Here is an 11,242-nt window from a genome sequence, read left to right on the forward strand (position 1 = left end):
AAACCTGAACAGTTTTCAAAGTGGTTTTCCATTTCGTGACACAATATCTACAAATGAGTTCATTTACATGAGGGTTACAAACAATTTCTGTTCCATCCTCAATAGCCTGTTTGGCTGCCTGATCTACTATTTCATTCCCTGGCATTCCTATATGTAATGGTATCCATTGAAGTTTTACAGCTGCATTTCTTTGTTGTAAGATACATACCAGCTTTAAATCCTCATAGGTTATTGGCATACCTCGTGTACCCGAGATACACCGAGCTAAGTGATAGAGAGCACTCTTTAAATCCGTCAGTATAACAATTTTTTGTATATGTAAGGTGAAAGCATATGCCGATGCTTTAGTAATTGCTATCAATTCAGCTCTCATTATATAGATATTTTTATTAAGTTTCCACAAAACAGTTTTTCTAAGCCTCGAATCAAATAGTGTCGCCTCTACATCTCGAGAATCTTTTGATCCATCTGTATTCTCATATTTTATGAAATTCCTTATAGTTCGTCTTCAATATATACATAGTAAGATATTTCAAAAAAGAACCATTAATATTACGTTTTGCGTTGTTGACATCTTTTACATCTAAATACAAACAGGACTTCACATCAATGGATGTAATCCAACTATTTAAACTATACATATCAAGTAAGGAACTTCTGTGGATATCTTACTTAGATTAAAATGTACATAAACTAAATAAAAAAAAAGATTAAACAAACTATACTTGTCTGTGGATCGGAAGCATGGGTAGAATGATAGAAACTTTTAAGTCTCTGTAATCTGTGCGTAGTACGGAAATAGTAAAACATTTGATCTACATTTTAAATCATCTAAATTCTTTCACTTTTAAAAATAGATAATTTGTTTCTTCTATCTAGTTAGGTATTTAAAAAAACATCCTACTTAATCGTTTTATTATTTTGCGTTATTTTCTATTAGTAGCACTAAAGACTTCTTTATTATAAGTTTTCTAATCTTAAACGAATCTGCGTGGTTACCAAACCTACATCAGCGGCATTTAAATAACCTCTCATTCTCTGATTTAAGAGTTATTTATTTTTGCATAAAACCATCATAACGACTAATTCGGATTTTTCAAAGTCATCAACATGGTAAGTGTATACTAGAAAATAAATATTTTAATTTTCAATTTTTACAAAATAAAACATGTAATTATGTTTCAGGGCAAACAGAAGAAAACACGAAAAATAGTTGAGAAAAGGTTTGCTAAAATGAAAAAACTAATAAGTCCTAGCGATAACAGAATAAAAGCTGATGAAAGGTCCGAATCGCGTAAGAAGAAACCAATAGATCCATACGAGATGAAGATTCGTGAAATACCACAAGCCAGTTCAGCTCTTTTTTTTCAATATAACACGCAATTAGGACCACCATACCACATTCTCATTGATACCAATTTTATAAATTTTTCTATAAAGAACAAACTAGATATAATGCAAAATATGATGGATTGTTTATATGCAAAATGCATTCCATATGTGACTGATTGTGTTTTAGGAGAGTTGGAAAAACTTGGTCGTAAATATCGTGTAGCTCTTAGAATAATAAAAGACCCTCGCTTTGAAAGAATAGCATGTCTACATAAAGGAACTTATGCAGATGATTGTATAGTTCAAAGAGTAACACAACATAAATGCTACATTGTAGCTACAAATGACAAAGATCTAAAACGACGGATAAGGAAAATACCTGGTGTTCCTATAATGTTTGTAGCACAGCATAAATATACTATAGAAAGAATGCCAGATGCATATGGGGCACCAAAAGGAGCTATTTAAATAAAAAAAAAAGTCAATACCTTTCATATTCTTTTAATGTCTATCCTTTAGTTAGTAGCAATGTTTATAAGCAAATAAACATATCAAAAGTCACCATCCACATTATCTGTCAATTTTCAAAAACAGTTTAAAAAGTTTCTAAATAATGTAAAAGTACTACATAAGATTATATCACCAGAGGGAGACTTTGTACAAAAGTCGATTGCTTGGGTACCTCTGTCCCATTCGTGTTTCAACCGTGAAGCAGTTGTGTTTGCATGGCTGTGTTTCGGTTTGAAGGGTGGGATATGGCGTGAATTTACTGGGTACAGAGGAATAACACCTGAGTCCTCAGGAATGGCAACGCATGGGGGGTATCATGGGCGAAACAGTATACTCTGTTATGTCCATGGTACTGCTCATGTCTATAGGCGACGGTTACCACTTTCCATCAGGTGGGCCGTCAGCTTGTTTGCCATTCTAAGTTTTATAAAATAAAATAAATAGATTATTTTTTAAGTATCTTTGAAATTTTGGTTTATGATGGTATAAGATTTTCAACAGTGAAGCAGTTGTGTTTGCATGACTGTTTCGGTTTGAAGGGTGGGATATGGCGTGAATTTACTGGGTACAGAGAAATAACACCTGAGTCATCAGGAATGGCAATGCATGGGAGGTATCATGGATGAAACAATATACTCTGTTATGTCCATGGTACTGCTCATGTCTATAGGCGATGGTTACCACTTTCCATCAGGTGGGCCGTTAGCTTGTTTGCCATTCTAAGTTGTATAAAACAAAACAAAAACAACTTGAAAATGCAAATGCATTGCAGGGAGTTGGTGGATGCAAGTGGCTCAGGACTGTTCTTTATGGCAGTCTATGGGGGAGGCTTATGTCCAGCAGTGGATGAATAATGGCTGAAATGATAATGACCAACAACTTGATTGAGTGATATTAAGCACTATACAATTGTTCTACTTGTCTGGGCCTAAAGCTAGGATCGGTAGCTGTGCTATAAACAATTAGACAATAGACCTCTAGGGGCAAAACAAACATCCACACTTAAACCAATTTTGAAGTAGGTTTCCTAAATTGACTTAACCTAGAATTAAACCTGGAACCTTATTTATTTTGTAATGTTTCTACTGCCATGCTATGAGGTCAATTAATATATTATTTCAATCTATATCATAGAATGTCTGTTTTTAAGAAAAGTTTTAAGCAGGTAGGTAATCATCAGTATTATTGGAAATCAACAGATAACACGTACACTTCAAGTTGAACACTCCTAGTTGCAGTTATGTTTTATCAAGATTCAACTAGTAGTTTTTATGGGTGAATATGGTATGGTAACCCCGCCCGTGCTAACGGTATGCGCTTGCGCAGCACCATTGAAGGGTGATAGATGAGAATGAAAACAGGCCAGTTAGCCTATCATGATGAATTCATCAGGAATTAACCATGATAGTTTCCAGGGGGAACCGCGAGGAGCTCGACTTGGTTGGGTATATTGCTAGCAATGGGATTCTCAGTCTCCATTACTAACAATCCCTTTCCCTCCTCAAGTAGTAGTAGTAGTAAATTATTATAGACTAGAAAATTACAAAGCTGCTCTATCAAAAAGTGCATGATTCGTACTTTTTTTTTCTCTTTATTTAGGTCAACAAACAGTAGACACAATAACAATATACATATGTATCTAAATATCAATTATTTTTATGCCACCAACACGTGGCTTTGTGACGTTGGCCACCTATTACTATAAACCAAAATATATAAAATGGTTGTGTGCAACTACTTGTACAAAATCAAACATATACACGTATGTGAATGACAAAAATGTAAAGAGGTGAAAATGCACCAGTGATCCACTCAATATCAAAGAACATTCAAATTAGTAATATAATTATTTACCAGCTATAAATACCAGTAAATACAATACGAACAACAAATTATCATTCCTTCACATCATGTAAACCACCGATAAGTCTCCCGGACGCACCAACACGTTCCGATATAACTGTTCCACGTTCGCACTTTCATTTCACGCAACCAAGTATAATCCCTTTTTCTGGTAGTTTTTGTAATTGCAGTCATTTAACCTTTAGATATAATCTCTCTAATCTTTTTTTTTATACAACTAAGAATATCAAACAAGCTATCGGCCCACCTGATGGAAAGTGGTAACCGTCGGCTACAGACATGAGCAGTACCATGGACATAACAGAGTATACTGTTTCGCCCATGATACCCCTCCATGCGTTGCCATTCCTGAGGATTCAGGTGTTATTCCTCTGTATCCTGTAAATTCACGCCATATCTCACCCTTCAAATCTAAACACAGCTATGCAAACAACTGCTTTACGGTTGAAACACGAATGGGACAGTGGTACCCAAGCAAACGACTTTTGCCCAAAGTTTCCCTCTGGTAAAGTGTGCTATTAGTACGTAAGTAAGTTATACTAAGTCATGATAAGAATAGAAATTTAATTATTCATAAATGACAAAAATTTTAAATTCCATACTAACTTAACAAATGAATGAATCGAGTTCGTATGCGGGCTCAAAATTTTTCGTCGTTTTCGAGCCCTGTGTCTTTGGTGCTAATATATTTTACCCAATATAAACAGGTTTTTTGTGATTCTAAGTAGGTATGTTAGAAATAAAATTTTTATTTTAAAAATATTTTTATATTTAATAAGTATTTAAATCTACATTATGTTCCAAAAATTTGGTTCCAGTAAGAGAATTAAAAGGAAAGATAATGGATATAATACATAGCGCTAGATGGTATTATTCAGAGCGCTTGGTGATCCAACTACATCAATAATTTCCAACGTAGGTTTCGCCTCATTTTCAGGCCCATTGCAAATTGAGGCTGGTATTGTAAGAGTCTGAAAAACAAAGGCAATTTAAAATATAAGGATTGTGGAATAAATAAACCTTGAAGATTGAAACAAGATTAGTATCGTAAAAGAGAAAAATGATATACTTGTTAGAGCGAGATAGAAAAATTACCTACGAAGCTCGAAAAAGATTATTGAGATTTAAGAACAAAATAAATTCTATTTATTTTACATTTTGAAGCATAAGTTAAAGTTAAAATATGCTATAACCATTTTATACAAAACTCAATAAGAGGACGGGGATACACTGAACCCTATGGAAAGTACTAATTATACGGAAATGATTCTTAACTAATTCCATTTGCGTATAATTAAATAGCGTTATGTAATTACGTAGGCTATTATTTATACTACAGTTAAGCTATTATTTATTTATATCATTGCATTTTTTTCTTTTTAGAATAAAACACTAAAAATAAATTGATATGAGTTTATGGCAATTTATTGTCAAATAAGCATACCTTTCCTGGATTAAGAACTTCATATTGATGTCTTAATGCCTGTAGCTCAAATTCGCAAGGTACTAAAGCACTTCTCAAATCTAATACCAATGCAAGGTCAGATCGTAACTCATTGAAGTGTTTGCATATGGCTTCAGTTGGAGTTGGTGCAATATCTATAAATTAGAAACAAATGCAATCTCATTATACAAAACTTGAATAATAATAATTGTTTAATACAAATATATTTTATATATGGTATAAAAAATGTCTTTTAATTAGAATAATCAAACACAAAACAATGTACCTATATTCATAAGTCTTAGTTCTTGTTCTATTGTTTTAGTCTTTCTTTGTCCAACACCGGGGGGCAATTTCATTCGCTGTGAGCGGAGCCATACACCAGCGCCGCGTGCTTCTGGGAATTTGATTCCAGACCATTCCACTGTCTATAGAAAAATAAACTCATTATTTACTTATTTATTTATAGGATCACCAACATAAGATACAATGAAGCATTTCAATACAATACACTAGTGGATAAAAGTTTAACTGGTCATACATAAGCAACCACAGCATACTTCGTGTTTGAGGAATATTAATAATTTGAAAGTAGAGCTGAAGTAATAAATCATACATAAAGACGGTTTTAGGTACTGACGTTAAAATTCAGATAATAAGAGCTTTATTATATTTTTACTTTAATTTTTATGTCACAGGATTGGTTCCTAATTACTAAATAGAATAATGAAGTTTTCTGTAACAAACAGTGTCATTTATGATAAAAAGCAAAAGACAGAATTAATTCATGTAGTAACTCTTCATTCCTAAATCACTAACTTTCAGATGCTAATTGGTGAAGTCTAAAAATCCTAGACAAAATTACAATTTTAATAAGAACTTACTACAGTTTCCACAGCCCGAATAGGTCTTTGTTGGGAGGAAAGTTTCTTCTTGTGTAGTTTTCTATCATGACGCCTGGCAATGTTTAATGATACATTCCCTGTGTTATTGGATGTATCCATATTATTTGTAGCATGATTATTAGATGCTATATTTCCACTATCAGCTCTAGAAATCAACTTTTGTAAATCTTGTGTCTTTTTTTCCCTTTCCCGTTTCCTTGCTTCAATCTTTTTCAATTCAGCTATTAGCATTTGCTCCTCATCAATCTAAACAAAAGTAATGTTTAATAAATTATATTGTTGGCTATTTTAATAATATTAACAAAATTAAAGAATTTATTTTCCTTCAATTACTAGATATTTAGAGAAGTAATAGATACTAAAATTCAGCAGCATTTTTATTTTTTTATTTATAACAAGATTTTAGATTCTTAATGAAGCACAATATCGTATTTAAGTTATTCAGGGAGCTTTTTTTGTAATAGGTTACTATAAATATACAGATCACCTGTTCTTGTGTTCGATCAAACAGTCTTCGTAGTTGTTCCTTCCGCTTTCTTTCATGTTCAGCATCATAGTGATATATTCGTTTCTCTCCATTTACCGTAGTTGTCAAATTTGACCAAGGATTAGTTTTCACCTTTGAATAGAGAAATAATACATACATATGCTTGAATAACATTTTTTTAAACAATAACGTGTTGCTGTTCATGTACATTATTCAAATTATTGCAATCACTACCTGCAAGTGATGACTATTTTTCTGCTTACAAGTAGACCTCACCTAACTATATTTTCTCTGGAAAAAATGCCCAGCAATATGCAGGTTAAATCAATCGGAATCAAGGCAAATTGAGTGATACTCAGGACAATTTATACATAGCCTTTTTAAATATGTTTTAGGAGTTGAGTTCACATACTGATTATATAATGTTAAGCTAAAGACTGCAATGTCGTTTGACTTGTGATTCCCGCATAGACTGGGCAACATCTTACTTTCGCGTGAGTGTCATAACAGACAACTAAGGGAACTAAATGGTCAAGGTATGAGCAGCAGCGTCCCTCTTAAAATATCACAAAAGTCTAACTATGGTTATCAACACGTCTGGCAAGCGTGGCAACTACTGACGAAACCTCTTATCCCCATAAGAGGCATAAGGCCTATGTTCAACAGTGGACAGTTAACGGCTGATACGATATGATGGTGTTTAAGATAGTAATGAAGCAATAAATAATTAGATGAGGAGATAGCGCGAAACAGAATTTGTCATATTCACCTTACTTAAAGTAGCACAAATCCCATAATATCTTTCTTTTAAATCTTCTATGCTTCGATCTCTAAATGCAGCACGGTCCCATCTATCATGAATTATAATAAATCGCAGATCAAATCGCTGACATAGATCCATCAAATGATCGGTTTCCGCTTGACTCCAATCCTCCGATTTTAAGAATTGATTGTATTCAGACTCAGAATACGAAGGTATTGAAACTTGCTGAAAATTATTATAGATAAAACTGTAATCCCCAACTAGATGGCGTTTTGTGATATTTCAATAAAAAAAGTATTTTGAAACAATGAAGCCAACTGAGACGGGCCATTCCCTTAAACCCATAGCAACATAATGTTAAATTTGGGGGGAAAGGGATTGTTAATAATAGGGTCTAACTGGCCCATTCCTAGTAATACACCCTATCAGGTCGACCTCTACACGGTTACCCCTGGAAACCATCATCATCTTCCTACCCTTAACCCAATTATTTGGGGGACGGGGGGGGGGGGGGGAAGGAATGGTTTTCAATGGACTTTGTCAGCCCCATTGCTAGCAATATTAGGTATATTAGATCCTATTAGATCGACCTCCACGTGATTCCCCCTGGAAACCATCGTGAACAATTCTTGTTGAATTTGTCATGATGGGCACATTAACTGACCTGCTTCATCCTCACCTATCATCCTTCATTGGTGTCCCGCCGGTGTATATCATTAGCGCGGGTGTGGTTACCATTCCATTATCACCCATCATCATCATCATCATCACCTTCCTACCCTTATCCCAATCATTTGGGGTCGGCGTAATATGATATTATCCATATTACAAAAAGATTTGGTTTTTAGTTTTACGACCGGCCACCTGCCTGACGTCAACCCTCTTTGGGAATGCATTCCATTATCACCCATTAAAAAAAAATATTTGGAATCAGTGTAATATGGTTTTATCCATATTACTAAATGATTTGGCTTATAGTTTACGACCGGTCTCCTGCCTGACACCAACTATCTTTGGGAATGCATTTGTTGGTGGTTTCCGCCACCTACGGTTTGGAGGAAAGGATTGAGGAAAAAAAGGAAGGGAATGTTGAATTAAAGGATTGAGGAAAAAAAGGAAGGGTAGAAGTACACCCCTGACGCATCCCCCTGGAAACCATCGTGGTTAATTCTAGTGGAATTCGTCACAGTGGGCACAGATAATTTCTCAGTAACTGTTTTCAGTAGAAACACATTTTTTTTTCAATTCTCGACATTTTCACACGCAAAGCAGTACACTCTGCTAATACCTGCCTGTAATAGTAGGTCCAGAATGTCATTATCCCTACTTAGCTCTTCCAACCCTTAGTATTTCATTTCTAAAAAATGTTGTAATATGAAATTATTACAATATTCAGTAAGCATATCTCAAAATGATAAAAACATCTATGTACATGTATATTTATTACCTTATTAAACTGAGCAAATGGATATTCTTTTGTTTCATCAGAAACACGTTTCCAATGGTAAAATACAGCATTGTCCTTACGAGCTGGATTTGTAAATGGTGCCCATGTCCACTTACGCACTTTGCGCATTCCTAGCTTCGCCTTTGTTTGCTTGTAGGCTTTACCTGGTATTCAACATTATAGTTCATATAATTTCAATATCAATTAAAAAAATATTATAAAATTCATTGAAAATATCTATAATAAATGTATCTATATAAAACTATGTATACCTGTATCAGTAGGAAGCAATGGAGGTAAATCTTTATTAGAGTCATTGTAAAGTAAGGCAAACACTTCTCTATGCATGCCCTCAGGTCTTTTCACAGCTTTAGCAGTCACATATTTCTTTTTTACTTTATCACCATGAATTATTGTATCCCTATTGATTTCAGACCCTCCAGGCTGTTCAATATCCAAAATATCCAATATATCAGCCATTACTCTTCAATATGGTTTTTAACCTACAAAAAAAAATGTAGTTGAAAAGAATTTTTATAAGTTGAAAATAGAACTGCAGCTTGCTTTTTGAACCATGTTGGAGTTTTAGTGCCTGTAACATTAAAATAATATATTTATACCAAACCTAAAAATAACATACCAATTAAAATCCCACTTTTAGACACAGGTTCTCATATGAGGAAGATATGCCTGCACACCACACTAGTCAGGGTGATCAGTGAATACCCTCAGAAGATTGCAATTTATTACTAAAAAAGAAAACTAATACCTACTTACATACTAAGTAATTTTCATAAATATTTAAATGATCATAATTTACCTCCATAATTCTTTTATTTCTAGGGACTGTCATAAAAGAATTTGAAAGAAAAAGGTACCTACATTTAATCATATAAATTGCAATAAATTGTTAATTATTCCCATATAAGGGAGCCCAGGAGACTAAATAGGAATTTGCAATGTAGGGCCCTATTGGACTTTGAAGATTAGATGATAGAAAGAAAAAATGTTATATGATTTCATTCTTTCACCAATGGGGTATATTTTTGAAATATTACAGATAAACACTCCCATAGTTTATCAGAAAAAAAAACAGTTGTGGATACACTTGAATGTGCATGTGACTCATTTCTGAAATTGGAAGTAATGAAGGGGAAAGGATATACATAGCATAATAAATAAAAGCAGTAAATTATTTATATATAATAAAGATCATTTGGAACAACCATACTATATTTTATTTAACATTAGATAGAAAGTAACAGTGTTCCATATTTTTTTCCACAACTGCAGTGTCCTCCCACCTCTTTTCTTTTCCCACATAAGTCCCTTATTCCTTTTATTTACCAATTTCCTTTATGCATTTCCAATGTTCCCTTCTTTTTTTTCCTCAATTCTTTCCTCCATATCGTAGGTGGGGAAAACAACCAATAAATGCATTCCCAAAGAGGGTTGACGTTAGGTAGGTGGCCGGTCGTAAAACTATGGCAATTTTTTTTGAAATATCTATAAAAAACATATTATGCCGACCCCATATAATAAATGGGATAAAGGTAGAAAAAAGAAAAAGATAGAAATTAACGAACAAAATGTATCCTAGAAACGTGTGGGCTTCATAAATTAATATGAATATATGTAACCTACTTCAACAGGAGAATAATCTGTCGGTTTGCATGGTAAGTGGCTATAGGGAAGAAAAATATTTTAGCAATCAGATAGTCAGAGGGAATAAAGCAGAAAAAGCTCTCATTTGAAAGACTGACAATACTAATATGACTATAGTTACTAATACAACAATTATTTCAATTATAATCTTTTCCTCACATTTCAACACTTACCTAGTAAGCCCAAATAGGAAGTAAAGACTATAATTATATTATGTACACTATTTTAATATTATAGTTCAATGTATAGAATTAAATCCTGAAAATTTCAATTATAATTAAGAAGTAAATAAAAGCAATTTATACGACTTATAGACAAATACAGACTAAATAGATAACCACAGAATATATTGTTACGCAACTAATAGCAAACTGACAGTATTTTTTTTTTCTTCTTTTGTGGCGTTCACCCCGATATTAGGGTATTTTGCCAAGAACAAAACGGGGAAACGAGAATAGTAATAAAAATACCTAACACAAACGAATTTAGAAAGGATAAGGATTAGGTCTAGGATATTTATAGGATATGAAGGATATACTTGTACATATGAGAATATACTTATAAATATATAGGAAAAGCAATTGATGCAACTATAAATGTATTCATGTAATATAACTAAATCTTAATATTGTTATCATATATATATGAAGATAGTATTTTATAGATAATAGGATCATTGGAAGAAAGTAGAGTAAGAATAGAAGTTGGGAATGGAACACGGATGGATCGGAAATGATTAAAAAGGGAGGTGTGGTCAAATTTAGAACATGAGAAGAATATATGATTCAAGTCCGCCACTTCAGCACCGCAATTACACGACGAACTT

At 33.3% G+C, this 11,242-nt stretch overlaps 2 protein-coding genes across 3 annotated transcripts; one reads left to right on the plus strand and one right to left on the minus strand.

Annotated features, from left to right (window-relative positions):
• The first annotated feature begins 762 nt into the window (after positions 1-762).
• On the plus strand, positions 763-1,824 carry LOC113512404 (rRNA-processing protein FCF1 homolog). The gene is made up of 2 exons (XM_026896284.3): positions 763-1,113; positions 1,186-1,824. Exons 1-2 carry the CDS (start codon positions 1,111-1,113, stop codon positions 1,798-1,800), a joined length of 618 nt encoding a protein of 205 aa, XP_026752085.1. The 5' UTR covers positions 763-1,110; the 3' UTR covers positions 1,801-1,824.
• A 2,626-nt stretch (positions 1,825-4,450) lies between these two features.
• LOC113512357 (DNA methyltransferase 1-associated protein 1) lies at positions 4,451-10,752 on the minus strand. Of its 2 annotated transcripts, none has more exons than XM_052900159.1 (9): positions 10,590-10,752; positions 9,024-9,254; positions 8,752-8,915; positions 7,311-7,529; positions 6,542-6,673; positions 6,037-6,300; positions 5,436-5,577; positions 5,150-5,304; positions 4,451-4,676 (listed from the first exon to the last, which is right to left on the minus strand). In XM_052900159.1, exons 2-9 carry the CDS (start codon positions 9,229-9,231, stop codon positions 4,566-4,568), a joined length of 1,395 nt encoding a protein of 464 aa, XP_052756119.1. In that variant the 5' UTR covers positions 9,232-9,254; positions 10,590-10,752; the 3' UTR covers positions 4,451-4,565. The 2 variants fall into 2 exon arrangements, with proteins under 2 accessions (XP_052756119.1, XP_026751986.1); XM_026896185.3 differs by having other exon boundaries at positions 6,034-6,300; positions 10,590-10,750.
• Positions 10,753-11,242: the final 490 nt, after the last annotated feature.

Source organism: Galleria mellonella, unplaced genomic scaffold (assembly GCF_026898425.1).
Source record: "Galleria mellonella isolate WM207_F2 unplaced genomic scaffold, CSIRO_AGI_GalMel_v1 utg64, whole genome shotgun sequence".
NCBI lineage: Eukaryota > Metazoa > Arthropoda > Insecta > Lepidoptera > Pyralidae > Galleria > Galleria mellonella.